Raw genomic sequence first — 18,337 nt, forward strand, 5'->3', positions numbered from 1 at the left:
TTTTGTTTTACTATCGTGTAGCTGATAAGTGCGGTAGTGCATTACGAGGATGTGGACAGAATGATGCTGAGTCTGCTCGCGTTCCTTACCGCGACGAACACTTGTTTCAAGATGCTCGGGGTGTTTATAACAGAAATGGAGGTTGAATGCTTTGTACTTCGATGGTAGGTCGAGATGGTAGGTCATTATTAACCGACGGCCACGACTGTTGTTAGATGAGAGTACTTTGCGAAAGCATCGCGGATAATTGGCTGACAATCCAGGATGAAAACGAGAGAAAGATACTGTGCGAATATTCGCGAAGAGGCAGAGCCTTGACTATTTACATTGCTAGTGAGTATACAGTAGCTAATCGCGTTATTTATTTTTATGGTAATAGTCAAGTTCGCCGACTTAATCGATTCATAAGTTTTTTATTCGACGGCTGGTATATCGATGTCTCTGCCGCCATTGATCCCGAAAACATTGGATCGAATATATCCGTTAGACGAGCCACGGCCAGACGTCTACTTGCTGCAAGGCGAGTTCTTCATTGACCGAGACGAGCATTTTTTCAAACTACTCTTTTGCGATGCCATCATGTGTATCGCAATGTGCACGCTCGTCATAGGCATCGAAAGCATGTACATCGTTTCCTCCCAACATTGCTGCGCATTGTATGCTATCCTTCGGTAAGTTCTCGCTTTTCACAAGTGCAAGTGATTCGGGTTTTTTACTTATAACACCTTTCTTATATACTCATTAGTTATTCGTATATAAGCCATTTTAACGTATGTTGAAAAATCAAGATAGTTTTCTCGTGAGTCGCGCAAAGAATAAAAAAACATTCATTTTTATACTGTAAAGCTGATTTTTATTTGTTGCGACTGCGAGTTATTGTGATTGTATTCTCTTATATTTTTTTAGATATCGTTTACAGAACGTGAGGTCAATAAGTTGCGACAATCCGCTTACAGTCGTGGATGGTGACTCGCATAATTGGATGATTCGTACGATTGAGCTTCATCAGAAAGCTTTAAAGTGGGTTTGGATTGGTCAACACTAAATCACTGACGTTCTAGATTAACAGTATTTTTATGATTTTCTAGCTTCACGTCGACAGTGAATGCTACCTTTTCCTTGACTTTCCTGTTCATAATGACATTGTTTATTGCGATGATTCCTCTGACTGCGTGTTCGGTAGGTTAAATCGGATAATTATCAGCAATGGTATCGCTAAATTAGTTGCTGAATAATTGCACAATTATCGGCTTTTCTAGATACTTGCCAACCTACGTAGTTTGCTGGGGGTTTATCCGTACATCGTAATTTTCGTAGCCTTCGCTATAAATCTCTTCATTCTTTGCTGGCCGGGGCAAATGATTCTCGACCACGGACGTAATCTCTACGTTACCACGTAAGTTTTTCATCAAATCCTTTCCTGCTTTTCGTTGTCAAACCGCTGCGCATCTACAGTTACTGTAATGAGTGGTATGCCATGCCTCTTCATACCAAAAAGCTGCTTCTGACTTGCATGCAACGATGTTCGAAGCCTGTTTCGTTGAATGTAGGCGAGATATTGGAGATCAACTATGAACTCTATTCTAAAGTATGCTGTTTAACGCTTTGCTGCACATTGCTCATTTATTATTTTAACGTTTTGAATTATTTTAGATATTGAAGACGGCCATATCCTACATTACGGTCCTCGCATCATTCCGTTGAATGTATCTTTCCGTATATTTATCGAAGTCTATGGCACGAAATTTGATGTCAATTTTATTTAATTTCTAAAAGTATTTTATAAATATATAAAGAAATAAATATGGTCAATTTCAAAATTATTTTTATTTTTCAACTTGGAGTCTCCTTGAGCAGGGCGATCGATCAGAGTTAAACCGTTTATCAAGTTCTTATTACAATAGACTTATTCAGTGTTTAATTTTTAATGAATATTCAAGGTACAAATTACATTCTTTTTTTCGTTTTCTAAACTTTTAATCACTACTTCCGCCATTTCTACAGATGATTTATGTTTATCCAGCTAGATATCGCTAAATTAAATTTGTTTCATCAAGACTCCTTTTAAAAGGTATAATATATTCAAATGTAGACGAACGGAAACTCGGTTTCTGGTCTAAAGATACGATTGTTGGCGGTTTTGAATTCAGCCTACTGCATGTAGAATACTTTACTTAATTGAGCTCTATATACTAAATTACAGATTTCAAAATGATCTCTAGCGTGAAAATAATTTGTAATCTTGTTGCTATAAATTTTAATCAACCTAGAGCTGCACAAGGCTACAATACGCAATCGCATCATAAATAGAAATTGTATGGTTTAGTTACGTTCAATGCTTCCAGGCGCACACGTTTTTTTTTGTTTTATTTAGTTAATTATTACTAATACGAATATGCAGATCTATAACAGACGATTTTTCAAATTATTAAATGTGTCATCGCTTAAACATAATTAATAGGGTACTAAAATTTGTAAATATAAACTAATGATCAAAATAAAGTTAGTTTTTTGACAATGAAAGATATTTGAACATTTGCAATATGTATGATTATTAAAAAATATATATGTCGAAGAAAAAGTTTCTTTTCCATTTTCTTTCTATTTTGGAAAATGATAATATTACTGACTAATGTATACATACATATATTATTTTGCACAAGTTTAAATGTTTGAGAAGATTATTACTAATTTTACCTATTGCTATTGTTGATTTGATTAAAAAATATCAAGATAATGTATGGAAAATTGTTTTAGAATTAAGAGAAGTCGGTAATCTTTCATGTTAACCCGCATTACCTGAAGTTCGAGTAGCTCTTTTACAGTCAAGCATAGTTACTTGAATTTAAGAATCAAATGTTTTCTAAACATTGATATGAAGCTAAAGTATAATTTTCTCGTACACTACTTAGAACTCATAAGAATATACGGGCCTTTATAACATTTATGGACCCTTAGATTTGAAAGCAAACATAAATATTCAAAAACTATTGTTAAACACATACAACATTTTGAAAACGCAACCCAAACTCTTACAAAAAAGCACGAGCTTTTACAAAGTTCATTTATAAACCAATTTATAAAAAGCAAACTTTTTTAGCTATTAATTCGTATTTTAAAACAAATATTAGTTCCATTGAGTGTCTTTATAGGTCTGGATGAAGATAATACCGAAGAGGGAAAAACTATTACCTCAATCAAAACTATAGTCACTTATTTTAATGAAAATTTTAATGATTTATTCCTGACAGCACGTGAAAGTACAAAATTTCTTACAATATTTTACAATGTTTTACGTTACATGTTAAGCTACAATATAATCAACTTTTTAGAATTTCTAGTTCGAAAAAATATAACTTACAGAGAGTTATCCAACAATTTTGACAAGACTTACGTATAACTTGTGTATTTAAGATAAAAATCATAAATTTCATGAATTATTATAAAATTTTTCAGCCCTCACTAACGAAAATAATATCAATTGTTCTACTCAACAAAAATACACCCTTTTCTTAGACGGCAAATTTGCCGATACTGTGGAAACCTTTGTAGAAGCAGAAATTATGATGATCCAATCTTACTTCGTCTTTAATCGTCTATGGGCGAAGAAAGTTGCTTGTTTGTTAGAGTTTCTACAAATTCACTATTTGAATATCTTGGAAGATAAAAGTAGAAGCCATTCGAAAAAAGTAACAGAAAAAGTATTAACATTTAAGAAAAATTGGCACTGTGTTTCAATAGATTCATCACAGTAACTTCATTTTCTTTCATAATTATTAGCATTTTTCAACGTTTTTTTACAAGTGTAAAATAATATTTTTTCTAATTGTAACAAGTTCTAGATTGAACGTAAAAGTTTGCTGAAATTCACAAAAAATTGAGTATTTAAAATGATTTTAGATCGAATGTCTGTTTAGCATATTTTTCATGTTTGACAAATATCTTAAAATTAGTCATTGCATATCTTAATCTCATCAATTGACAAATATTGATCTTTGATTTTATCGTAATTTATACAATAAGTATATGATATTTATAAAAATGACTTTTTTAATCTGAGCCTATATTTTGATTCTTATTAGATATTTCGGTGTGCGCACATGCGTATTTATTTTTTAGTAAAGTAAAAGTTACGAAGCTTCAAAGAAACTTAAGTTTAGAAGAAACTGGCATACTTTATTGTACTTATTAATTTTAAGCTGATTTAAGAACTTACTACCAAAACTATCATTTGAAAAAATATATACAATGGTGTAATTAATAGATATTATTTAAAACATTATAAAGTACAAGTTACAAAAATGTGAGCAGTAAATGTAATTGTTACTATAAAATTACTAGATTATCGAGATTTCACTGTTCTCAGAATCGTTTCACATCCAACTCTCAGACTAGTGATTTTATAAAAGTAATTTTTACAGTGTAGCATTATTTAGTACGCGCTCTTTTGTTATTTTTATTTTATTTATATCATACAACCATAAGTTTACTTAATAATAGCAGTATTTTTCTATAGCCTTAGTATTATATTACTATTAGTGATAAATTTCAACATTGAATGTTTTCTTGTTTCCTCGTTGAAAATATCAGCGAACATTCTTTTCAATTTAATATTTTAATAATTAGTTTCCGTTTCCCGCATACCTCTCTTGACGATGTAAAAACTTAATTTCATCCAATTCTATTTGAAAACGATACTTTTCATTTCACAGATGGTAATCAAATTATTGATTCCTACTAATTATTCCAGTATAATTTGAAATGATAATTACTTATTTTTTTAAAATGATTTTTTATCACGGTATATTTCTATTTTTGCAGATTATTATCCACTTTAATTATTCATAAATTGAATTTACTGCTGTAATATGAGTTTCATACTCTTAGATATATAATACAAATAAGTATACGAAAATTCAAATTTTCGTGCTTTTAATATCAATCACAATACTGGCTGTCGTTGACTTGTCACTTTTTTAAGATAGGATATAATAATGATAAGTGATAAATTGAACACATGCTCCCCTGTTAAACATAACCTCTTATTTTACTTGACCAAAACCAAAAGGACTACAGGAAACCGTAGCAATCATAATTAAAAGTTTCACAACATCTAACCATTATTTTTTTTTTAAAGGAAAAAAGAGGATGTTTTATAGTATAGTAAAGGCGGTAAGTTAAAAAAGTAAAAAGCAATTTTTCGATTTCGCTTAATTTAGTTTTGCGGTTACGATTTTTATTTTCATTTGGATTTTTGAGTGGACATGAATCTAGTTTTCATTTCAATGTTTATTTTATTAGATAAGAGCATAATAGATCTTACCACACTTTAAACAGATGAAAATAGCAGACGTATTTTTTGATAAGGCTCTGAAAAATAATCACTGCATGTATATTGTTGCTCCTACATTACAATAATGATTTTGTTTATAATGAAAATGCCAAATAATTTACAGTGGTAAAAATTGAATGCCAGTATGTAATGATAAAAATTGATGATTTATTCATAAATTTAAAGCACAAGACTGCTTATTTGGCTTTTTTATGTGTCTATGAGTATAAAGTAAAAATAATTTATGACAATCTTACCTTGCAATTATTTACTTGTAGATATTCAAATCTATTATTTGGTTCATATATGTTCATAATCTTGGGAAACTCATTATCACAGAAATCGACGTAATTATTGCAGGTTATGTTTTTCTAGAAAATAACAAACTTAAATATTCATTCATCGTTACTATAAAGATACTCGTAACAAGTAAATGAGAATTATTAAGGCATAGAGATAATTTATGGCAGTTGAGGTTGTCAGTACTAAAGTTACATTACTTCGAAAAGAAAACGTCATAGAGTTACGATTCCACAAAGTGATTTTTACAGATAATTTTCTATTCAAATCGGTACCTCTTTGATAGCCATGCGAAGTTTGGCGTCATAAGAGAAGAGAAAATACATATCGTTATCATGTATCTGAAAAATTATAATAGTCAGAATTTCTTAGTGATTTCTTTTAACAATTTATTGAGTACCTGCCAATTTGAAGATATTTCCGCTACGCAAAAGGCAACGAACGTGAGTAAAATAAAGAACAAGGTTACTTTTCCATGCGACATTTTTTTTCTAACTAAAGTCTGCTTGCGAGTGTGCTTCAGATTAAACTGTACTTGCAGAGATTAGTTTGGTTCTGTAATAAAGTATTTTATCTTGAATTTTATTCATCTCTTATATCTGGATACATCTGTGTAAACTCTATTCTATTCAACATTTAATTATTATTTTCTATTTGCTTCGAAATGTGATATTGAATTGCTATATCTCACAGATTTATTACTTAGCATACATTCTAGGAATTTTCACTCAGCTAAATATTATCCCTACGAAATAATACATTTTCCAACTGATCAATTATAAAAATATTTTAACCAGGAACGTTTTAACAGATTTTTCTAATTTTTAAAAAACTAATTGAAATCCTATAAAAAAACGTGTTCTCGGGTTACATTTGCATGAATGGGACAAAGCATTCAATTATTCGTTGTATGTTATAAAATGTTATAAAATGAACTTCTGCGTGACGTTTCGACGATCGATTGTTACACAGCTGTGGTATTTCAACATCGATGTGAAATGTACGAAAAAATACCTTCGATGAATTGAAATAGTACATTACGATACAAGTGCGGGAAAGTAGATTCTTGTGTCGTGTGGCGAAGCGAGGGTGGAAAGGTACACAAGACGAGAAACTTGTTCCCGAACATGTGCCGTACCGTATTTTTTGATAGGACGTGTGAAAAGTGCGATTTTCAACCCACGTTTTTTGCCGAGCGTGCGGGAAAAACGCACTATCCGTACGGAGTGTCGAAAAGTAATAAAAACTAGAATCAATACTTTTTATCACGATATTGATCTGTGAAATAATATTTATTAAGAAAATACGCTGGCAAAATAATATTTGTTTAAAACAACGAGATAAAATGAAAATATATACCACCTATAGGGGTAAACTGTGCACTAATCCTGTTATCCTTATGTCATGTAATCGCACAATTGTTGAAAGATTCGTACAACCAACATAAACGTAACGTACAGGACTATAAATTTTAATTGAATGTTTACTACTAAAATTTTAACTTCAAACCAAGCATGCATGGTTCTTTGCCGCGACAGAGCAGTATATAACATGATCACATCGCAGTCAATCAGATCACCAATAAAATGCTTCCGTGGCATCTATCACGTTTTTATAAGGAGATAACGAGATACTTGTTACCATAGTGATAGCTAAGGGCGAGGCAGAGTGTTTTTTTCCAACGTTAAAGAGAAAAATGTTTTACGTTCAAAAATATCAGACGAAATATTGTTATAAACACTGGCGAGATTAGTGATTGAAAACGAATCACGCAGAAAAATTGACTTCGAAAGAGCTCATTCACAGTTTTGCAGAATAAAAGTGCAGGAAAAAGATCATTGATTATTTTTATTTATTTTGTTAAAAACATTTGATTGTTATTTTTTATTTTATTGTAAAAAATAAAAATTGTTATTCATGTCTATTTATGAAAAAATATACGATTGAATTATTTATCAAATGTATGTAAAAAATGACTCAGTGAAATTTTTCCGAAATTTCAAATCTCTTTAATGGGCTCTATACCGATTTTAGTCTCTGACCTTGGGAGAGCTGAATCCGACTCTACGTGGTATGGTTTCGGATTGAGATTTTAGTTATAAATTTTATAGATTAAAAGAATGTAAAGATTATTCATATATAATATTTTTCGATATGATAAATCATGAATTTGAAATATATGAAACTATTCTACTAATGCACATTTTTCCGTTGTGATATGTGTTTTATACAAAATTGTAAAATCTACCCGTAAAAAAATGTACCTGTAAAAAATTTATGTGAAATTCGTACGTTATAGTCAATATGACAAGAAACAAAAAAGAAGATATGAGAGCACGAAATATGACTAACGATAATCTATTCAGCTGTTTCAATAATTGACATAGTCTAACGAAGTGGTGTCTAAGGTAAAGCTGTACGTAACACGTGCGTGGGGACTGGACATTACGCATACTCGAGTAATCGAAATAGTACATTTTGACATTTGTGCGAGATAGTACATTATAGGGAAATACTTTGCCGGTGATTATACGATTTTTCCGTACATTTCCGTAAAGGAGCGATGCAACGCCCTCAGCGGGCGACATAGCTCGCTGCTAGGAGGCCGAACAATCACCACTTTACGCGCAGTGTGCGGAAATAGTACATTTCAGCCTCGTGTAGACGAAAAGGCTACTTTTTCGTACATGCACCTAACTTTATTTTTTGAAACGACGTGGATGGGGCGAAATTATATTCCTTCAGCGTGAGCGAAGTCGAGTATAAATATAATATATATATAATATATATAAAATATATATATTCGACCCCGCACACGAAGTGTCGAAAAAAAAATATAGTATCCTAATTCGTAAAATGAAGATAGATTAAATAACAAGCTCATTGAATATAATTTTTCTAAATTCATCATGAGAATAATAATAATAACAACAATGAGAATAAAATAATAATAAGAATAAAAATAATAAAATAAGTACTAAAATCGAAAAAGTCTCAAGGCAAGTTGAATTTTTTTTGAGTTTTACATGCTATTCTATTCTTTTTACTTATAACCTCTTTTATATACTTGTTAACGATTTATACAGATCATTTTAAAGAATGTTGAAAACTCAAGGCAGTTATCTTGCGAAGAATAAGAAACCATTCATTTTCATTACGTAAAGTCAATTTGTATTTGCCTCTATTTTGAGTCATCATTTCATGTTATTCCACTGGATCAAATCGAGGACTGCGAAAATAGCCCCCGGATTTTCATGGGAAATTGTTAGCCAAAAAGGGAAAACAGCATTAATTGCTCTAATTGTCGCTGATATACGTGGTAGTTTCCCATTTACGGAAATAGGGGAAAATCGCATTTTTCCGTTTACCTACTCACTAGCTGATTTCTCCAGAAATTATTATTCGATTTTTACGGTTAAGGTCTTAAAATTAAGATTATAATTTCCCACGCCATCCCCCGTATTCACATTAATGCTAAATACTATTAATTTTAAATAAAAATTCATAATAACATTGATGACCCGAGTGGCGGGAAAACTGTTTCATTCATCAAGAAAGTGATCATGTAGGAGCGGGAGAGACGGTGCATGGTGCTAGCGGGGGATGGACTCATGGTTCGGGTTAGATGAATTAAGGCAGAATCGGTATGGCCACTGGCCGAGCCGTCCCAATCTTGTGAATTATGGAAATTTTCCTGCACGTTGAGTGAGTCAGAGTTCCTATGGAGTTGCCTCCCGGTACAGATTCAGAGAGTGCCACGCCAAAGTTTATATGGCTGCAGTTGTTGTGACACAACCTGTCATTACCGTTCGCCGAAACTGCGGTTAAAAGTTGGAGACAACCATCGACACAAAGGACGGCCATTTTTCTTGGCTCGGCAGTTGACGATGCGCTTAATGTGTCGATTTTCTAGCGAGAGTCATATTGTCTCGCTAATGACAATTTACTGGGTTGTAAAAGATCATCGCAAACCCTCGTTTCTGCGTAAAATTGAAATCAGATGTTTGCGCCTGCGCTACAATCCGTGAATGAGATTATCTCTCTCTCTCGCAAGTGAATGTGTGATCACGATTCAAAAATCTCTTGGCCATCGGGTTGTAATTGTTTGGTTTAAGGGATATTTGTATCAAGTTACTCATTGATTTGATGAACCTAACCTAATAATCGCAGTCAGCAAGGCGGCATTAGTGTCGCAATAAGAATTATTAAACGGCTGGGAATCTAATAAATATCTCTCCTGTTAGTTGCAATAAACTTATTCAGTGCTTAATTTTTAATGAACATTCAAGGTAAAACTTGCATTTTTTTTATCGTTTTTTAATCTTTCGATCGCTACTTTTACCACTTCCATAGATGATTTATATATTTATCCGGCTAAATATCGCTAAATAAAAATCGTTTCAAGGTCCATTTTGAAAAATAGATTAGTTTCGACCTATGTTTTAGGGATTTTTGTCAAGATATCAATTGAAATATTGAAAAAATAATGCTTGAGGAAACAACTTGGCAATGCCGCATTGCCAGACGGCAGCATTTTTCAAATACATATGAATACACACTTGTTTGGCACGGCTGTGAAAGATTATTTAACATTGCGGTGTATGTCATAAGTAAATGTGACGTATATAATTAATGAATATTTATCGGTAAAATTACTCATTGCACAGAATAAACATGCACCATCAAAACATGTATACCACTGACTTACATTACGTGCCTGTGACTTTACCAAATTTTAATACATCGTCGGTAATAAAGGTACTTCTATCGAACCAATTAAACAAGGAAACGTGTCCTTCATAGAGCTCCCTATACTAAATTATAGTTTTCAAAAAGACTCATAGCGTGAACATGATTTACAACCTATAAATTTTAATCAATCTAGAGTTGCCGATGATTGTGAATGCAATCGCATATTAATTGAAAATTTTAGAATTTCGTTGTGTTCAATGTTTTCAGGCGAAAATGCTTTTCTATTTTATTAATTAACTATTACTAATACGAATATAGATATTTCTGACAGACAATTTTTTAAATATTTAAAAAATCGTCTGCATATTTGTCGTCAATTAAATATAATTTCCAAAATTAATAGGGTACGCTGCCAACATTTGTGTAAATAGACAAATGATCAAAATAAAGTTAATTTTTCTGATACTGATAAATATTCGAACATTTGCAATGTATATAATTATTGATAATACACATGTTGGAAAAAAGTTTCTTTTTCATTCTCTTCCTATTTTAGAAAATAAAAATATTATTGACTAATGAATAAATTAAAACTTTTAATTTTTCTCATAATTTCTTTGACTTACTAGATTTGAAGGATTACGTTTTGTTACAGAGTTGATTATTTTATGTTATTAAATTAATTAATAAATTACAAATCGTGAAAAAAGAAAACAATCTATCAAACGAATTAGAAAAAAAACAAAAGATTACAATGAATTGCTTAATGAATTGCTTTTTAAAAAGAGACAGAATAAAATAAAAATGTTTTCAAAAATACATTTGCTGAAAAATAACAAAAGAAATCCAAGATTAATAGTTAAAACAACAAATATGAATGATAACATAAACTTGCTCTTTACCTCATTAAAGACAAAAGTATTCAGATATAGAAAGTTCAAACAAAAATAAAAGCACTATTATAATAAACTGTAAGGACGAAAAAAATGTAAATGCAATTGAAAAAACGCTAATTAAAAAATTAGCAGCTACCATTAAAATTGAAAAAGAGCAAACAACAAAACTAACAGTGAATGTGACAGGTATTACGAAAATATTGATTACAAGTAAAAAAAACATTGAGTCAGATATAAACCAAAGAAGTTTTAAAACTATGATCATAATTGCAAAGTTTTATATGTTTACTGTTGTGAAAAATTCAAAGCAGTAATGGCTTTGGTCAATGTAACATCGAGATTATCAAACAAGAATCAATCCTGGGGCCACTGCTCTTCATAATTTACATAAATGACATAATGTTATCAATGCGTGAAGATACAATTATCTCATTTACGGATGATGCAGCCATTATCTCAACTGGAAAGAATTGGCAAGAAATAGAAAATAATATAAATAATCAATTTGAAATTGTTGGTAATATGGTTAGCATTCAATAAACAATAAGCATCAACAAAACGGATCATATCGAATTTAGTAACTTGTAATAATACACCAAAAAACTTCAACATTAAAATTTTAGCTAAAAAAATGAAAATAGTAGATAATATGAAGTATTTAGGTTTTATAATTAATAGTAACATACAATGTGACCCACATCTACAAAATTTATACAAAAAAACCAAGTGCTCAATTTTTACTTTCTACAAATTATCAAGGATCATAAATACAGAAAATTATTAAGATAGAATAATTGCATGGGGAGGTGCTTATTCAGGGAGAAAAAAGGGACTTCAAAATCTACAAAACAGATTACTCAAAATAGTTAACAAAAATCGCTTTATATGTAATAAAAAACCCCTTAATCATAGAGCAAACTTTTTTTTATAAATCAATATTATACCATTATATGGAACTGTCTCAAACATACAATAATAAAAACAAAAAAAACTAAATGTAACAGATTGCAATTACTAAAACGATTAAAATCAATAAAAATAGTTACATAAGGGCTATAATACTTTTTAACAAACTATTTAAAAAAATGAACTTAAGTTGATAGAGAACATAAATACTAGAAAAGGGAAACTTAAAAAATGGAATACTCGTATATATATATATATATTCTAAATATAGATGTATATATATGAAATGCACGCGCGCGCGCACACACACACACATGTATATTTTAGAAAATCCTTAAATTATTAATGATGACCTTAATATATCCGATATCAAGGGTATATTAAAGATATGTGGGGTCGCAGACTTTTCCAAAATTTGCACCGCACATGTTCCTCAACCTTTCTCTCAGTTTTTCCGATAAATCGTAAATCAACTGAGGAGTTTATTTATTTTTTATAACATATAGAAGGATTTATTTTTTATGGTGTCTGACAAGCGCTCAGCTCATTGAGCACGTAGTGCAATAAACGACAGCCGAACCTTTTCGGCTGGGCCTTTTTTGTAACATGCCCGCGCGCGCACTTTTTTCTCTTGGGGACAAACACCGTCCTGCTGAGAAGGAGTTGAGATGGAAATTCTCCAACAGCTAGGACGATGTTGTAGAACAATGCTCTTAAACGCATTGGCACACTCCTCCATTGTCGGCTGGAAATGCCGTCTAAACCAGCAGCCGAGGCGAGCGGTATCTCACTGTCCCTGATGTTATTGGGACAAATCGGATCTGCAAGCCATTGCAGAGTCGGGTCCTCATGAGCGACTATTCCCTCTTCAAGATGTTGGGATGGAGCAGTGAGAATCGGTTTCCAAAACTCAGTCATCTGCTCCATAGAGGGCTGAATGGCGCGCACCTCACCATCCAGGACTAACTTAGCCGCCCTTGACATGTCCTTGGTCCACAAGCTCTGCATGGCAGCATATTCTCGCCGCCTCTTACGCCAGTTCGAGATATGTACGGTCGGCGTGTCTCTATAGGTATTCTAGGGCCACGATGTTCTATATTGGGTGGAGGAAAGACCTTCACTATCCATTGATGGCAATCATCAGGTGTAATTTGATTGCCATCTAAGAGGGCCTCTGCAATCTCGATCAGGTCAGAAGCCCGATGAGATATAATCTCTCGAACTAACCCGATCGATTGTCTGATTGCATTGATATAAATATCATTGGTCCCCTCTTGTGATGAGGGAAGCGTTAGATGGTCATCGCTATCCCTAGACACTTAATAGGTGGTTGGGTTGATGTTCGACCTAACTATATCTGAGGAGGGACCTGGGGAGGGGCTTTGTAGAGATGTTAGTTTTTGCATTACGAGGGCTTTATACGTCTCCTACTTACGGAGACCCTTCAGTCGCTCAAGATCACACCCAAGCGACTTCAAAAGGGGCGTAGATAACAAATACTGCCGTATAAATCGGACACTGCCCTCGTGAATGGCTTTAGCCTCCTCCATGGCGACCAGCTCAATCTCCTCGTCTCTCCATCTCACCTTTCTATCTGCCAACCGTACTCCCTCATTAGCATTCTCAGGATGAGCTCTCCTTATATGGACTCCAAGTCCGATCTTAGTGACAAACTCTCTCGCACAAATTGGACACTTGTAACGGCTGTTGTTGTTGCCATCACTTGCGGGTAAGACCGGACGGTCACGGTCAGTTGCCGAAGCAGGGCCGGCAATCCGAGACCCCAGTGGGGCTACCGGCGGTGAATCACATGACTCACGAGAATTGTTGATTGTACTCGTGCCTGCTTCCTGTAGAGTATAGGGAAGGCAACCCGATACCCCCAATAATACCACCTTCCTGAAAGGATACCGCCACTAACTAGTGGGAAGGCTGGTCATATGAGAGGGCTGCTCTCTCACGGTATCCCTCCGCCTTGGAGTCTTTAGCTACACTTGCGCCTCGTCAAGGGTATTACTAGCGGTACCACGAAGAGGTAGCTCCAAGACTTGACTAAGTTAGAGGGGACACCTCTCCGCCTAGTCCATTGAGCAACTAAAAACTCTATCACCATACGCATTGCTTTCAGCCACGCGCATTGCTTCCAACCATACGCATTGCTTTCGGCCATACGCATTGCTTTCAAACACGCGCATGACTTCCAGCCATACGCATTGCTTTCGGCCATACGCATGACTTCCAACCATACGCATGCCTTAAGAGAGTCATAGTTACTCCCGCACAGCAATGAGTGTTCTCGGAGAAAGTGAGAAGCAAAAGCCTGTCTCGGTGGTGCATCCTTGCACCCCCGCGAATGACCAGAAGGACGCAACGTCTCGTCGAGTGAGCATCGCCAACTCCTCGTCTCGCTACACTCTTTGGTACGCGCGTGCATCTCTCGTGATACTCTGTAGTGCTCGTCTGCGCATAGCACACCCATTCCAACTCAACATTATAGTGATATTTATATATTACCAATGTAATATAATTATTTATTTCATCCTACGCACCTAAACATCCATTATTTCTCCTTTCGCCAAACGTCTAATCCAAAAGATATATTCATAAACTAATTAACTTATGATAGCTTGATATTACTAAAGTGCAATAATTAGTGCTGATATGGGAGCAAAATATTTATTATATTTTTTATCGTAGCTGTATATCTTCGTTATAAGTCTTTTGTTATTATATTCTAGACCATCCAATATGAAACCAAATCTTAATTTAAGATTTACAATAATAAAATCCAATAACGAAAAAATAGTTTTAGGTTATTCCATAATTCATGTTAATTAACCGTCATAGTTTATGAAGTGAGAAATACGTAAAATCCGAATGAAATGAAATAATATTTATTAAGAAAATACGCTGGCAAAATAATATTTGTTTAAAACAACGAGATAAAATGAAAATATATACCACCTATAGGGGTAAACTGTGCACTAATCCTGTTATCCTTATGTCATGTAATCGCACAATTGTTGAAAGATTCGTACAACCAACATAAACGTAACGTACAGGACTATAAATTTTAATTGAATGTTTACTACTAAAATTTTAACTTCAAACCAAGCATGCATGGTTCTTTGCCGCGACAGAGCAGTATATAACATGATCACATCGCAGTCAATCAGATCACCAATAAAATGCTTCCGTGGCATCTATCACGTTTTTATAAGGAGATAACGAGATACTTGTTACCATAGTGATAGCTAAGGGCGAGGCAGAGTGTTTTTTTCCAACGTTAAAGAGAAAAATGTTTTACGTTCAAAAATATCAGACGAAATATTGTTATAAACACTGGCGAGATTAGTGATTGAAAACGAATCACGCAGAAAAATTGACTTCGAAAGAGCTCATTCACAGTTTTGCAGAATAAAAGTGCAGGAAAAAGATCATTGATTATTTTTATTTATTTTGTTAAAAACATTTGATTGTTATTTTTTATTTTATTGTAAAAAATAAAAATTGTTATTCATGTCTATTTATGAAAAAATATACGATTGAATTATTTATCAAATGTATGTAAAAAATGACTCAGTGAAATTTTTCCGAAATTTCAAATCTCTTTAATGGGCTCTATACCGATTTTAGTCTCTGACCTTGGGAGAGCTGAATCCGACTCTACGTGGTATGGTTTCGGATTGAGATTTTAGTTATAAATTTTATAGATTAAAAGAATGTAAAGATTATTCATATATAATATTTTTCGATATGATAAATCATGAATTTGAAATATATGAAACTATTCTACTAATGCACATTTTTCCGTTGTGATATGTGTTTTATACAAAATTGTAAAATCTACCCGTAAAAAAATGTACCTGTAAAAAATTTATGTGAAATTCGTACGTTATAGTCAATATGACAAGAAACAAAAAAGAAGATATGAGAGCACGAAATATGACTAACGATAATCTATTCAGCTGTTTCAATAATTGACATAGTCTAACGAAGTGGTGTCTAAGGTAAAGCTGTACGTAACACGTGCGTGGGGACTGGACATTACGCATACTCGAGTAATCGAAATAGTACATTTTGACATTTGTGCGAGATAGTACATTATAGGGAAATACTTTGCCGGTGATTATACGATTTTTCCGTACATTTCCGTAAAGGAGCGATGCAACGCCCTCAGCGGGCGACATAGCTCGCTGCTAGGAGGCCGAACAATCACCACTTTACGCGCAGTGTGCGGAAATAGTACATTTCAGCCTCGTGTAGACGAAAAGGCTACTTTTTCGTACATGCACCTAACTTTATTTTTTGAAACGACGTGGATGGGGCGAAATTATATTCCTTCAGCGTGAGCGAAGTCGAGTATAAATATAATATATATATAATATATATAAAATATATATATTCGACCCCGCACACGAAGTGTCGAAAAAAAAATATAGTATCCTAATTCGTAAAATGAAGATAGATTAAATAACAAGCTCATTGAATATAATTTTTCTAAATTCATCATGAGAATAATAATAATAACAACAATGAGAATAAAATAATAATAAGAATAAAAATAATAAAATAAGTACTAAAATCGAAAAAGTCTCAAGGCAAGTTGAATTTTTTTTGAGTTTTACATGCTATTCTATTCTTTTTACTTATAACCTCTTTTATATACTTGTTAACGATTTATACAGATCATTTTAAAGAATGTTGAAAACTCAAGGCAGTTATCTTGCGAAGAATAAGAAACCATTCATTTTCATTACGTAAAGTCAATTTGTATTTGCCTCTATTTTGAGTCATCATTTCATGTTATTCCACTGGATCAAATCGAGGACTGCGAAAATAGCCCCCGGATTTTCATGGGAAATTGTTAGCCAAAAAGGGAAAACAGCATTAATTGCTCTAATTGTCGCTGATATACGTGGTAGTTTCCCATTTACGGAAATAGGGGAAAATCGCATTTTTCCGTTTACCTACTCACTAGCTGATTTCTCCAGAAATTATTATTCGATTTTTACGGTTAAGGTCTTAAAATTAAGATTATAATTTCCCACGCCATCCCCCGTATTCACATTAATGCTAAATACTATTAATTTTAAATAAAAATTCATAATAACATTGATGACCCGAGTGGCGGGAAAACTGTTTCATTCATCAAGAAAGTGATCATGTAGGAGCGGGAGAGACGGTGCATGGTGCTAGCGGGGGATGGACTCATGGTTCGGGTTAGATGAATTAAGGCAGAATCGGTATGGCCACTGGCCGAGCCGTCCCAATCTTGTGAATTATGGAAATTTTCCTGCACGTTGAGTGAGTCAGAGTTCCTATGGAGTTGCCTCCCGGTACAGATTCAGAGAGTGCCACGCCAAAGTTTATATGGCTGCAGTTGTTGTGACACAACCTGTCATTACCGTTCGCCGAAACTGCGGTTAAAAGTTGGAGACAACCATCGACACAAAGGACGGCCATTTTTCTTGGCTCGGCAGTTGACGATGCGCTTAATGTGTCGATTTTCTAGCGAGAGTCATATTGTCTCGCTAATGACAATTTACTGGGTTGTAAAAGATCATCGCAAACCCTCGTTTCTGCGTAAAATTGAAATCAGATGTTTGCGCCTGCGCTACAATCCGTGAATGAGATTATCTCTCTCTCTCGCAAGTGAATGTGTGATCACGATTCAAAAATCTCTTGGCCATCGGGTTGTAATTGTTTGGTTTAAGGGATATTTGTATCAAGTTACTCATTGATTTGATGAACCTAACCTAATAATCGCAGTCAGCAAGGCGGCATTAGTGTCGCAATAAGAATTATTAAACGGCTGGGAATCTAATAAATATCTCTCCTGTTAGTTGCAATAAACTTATTCAGTGCTTAATTTTTAATGAACATTCAAGGTAAAACTTGCATTTTTTTTATCGTTTTTTAATCTTTCGATCGCTACTTTTACCACTTCCATAGATGATTTATATATTTATCCGGCTAAATATCGCTAAATAAAAATCGTTTCAAGGTCCATTTTGAAAAATAGATTAGTTTCGACCTATGTTTTAGGGATTTTTGTCAAGATATCAATTGAAATATTGAAAAAATAATGCTTGAGGAAACAACTTGGCAATGCCGCATTGCCAGACGGCAGCATTTTTCAAATACATATGAATACACACTTGTTTGGCACGGCTGTGAAAGATTATTTAACATTGCGGTGTATGTCATA

At 33.5% G+C, this 18,337-nt stretch overlaps 1 protein-coding gene across 1 annotated transcript; it reads left to right on the forward strand.

Moving 5' to 3' along the window:
• The first annotated feature begins 58 nt into the window (after positions 1-58).
• Positions 59-1,717, forward strand: LOC131666592 (odorant receptor 22c-like). Its single transcript, XM_058939398.1, has 8 exons — positions 59-141; positions 216-333; positions 410-671; positions 907-1,020; positions 1,089-1,179; positions 1,260-1,396; positions 1,456-1,588; positions 1,654-1,717. The coding sequence occupies exons 1-8, from the start codon at positions 61-63 to the stop codon at positions 1,702-1,704; spliced, it is 987 nt and encodes a 328-aa protein (XP_058795381.1). The 5' UTR covers positions 59-60; the 3' UTR covers positions 1,705-1,717.
• The last annotated feature ends 16,620 nt before the right edge of the window (positions 1,718-18,337 follow it).

This window comes from Phymastichus coffea, unplaced genomic scaffold (genome assembly GCF_024137745.1).
Source record: "Phymastichus coffea isolate CEN01 unplaced genomic scaffold, Cenicafe_Pcof_1.1 PCOF00059, whole genome shotgun sequence".
NCBI lineage: Eukaryota > Metazoa > Arthropoda > Insecta > Hymenoptera > Eulophidae > Phymastichus > Phymastichus coffea.

Excerpts from the sequence above, each read along its gene's own strand:
- LOC131666592 (XM_058939398.1), top strand. The coding sequence starts at position 61 with ATGATGCTGAGTCTGCTCGCGTTCCTTACCGCGACGAACACTTGTTTC. Across the intron at positions 334-409 it reads CTTGACTATTTACATTGCTA|TTTTTTATTCGACGGCTGGT; the intron begins GTGAGTATACAG and ends TCGATTCATAAG. Across the intron at positions 1,589-1,653 it reads ACTATGAACTCTATTCTAAA|ATATTGAAGACGGCCATATC; the intron begins GTATGCTGTTTA and ends GAATTATTTTAG.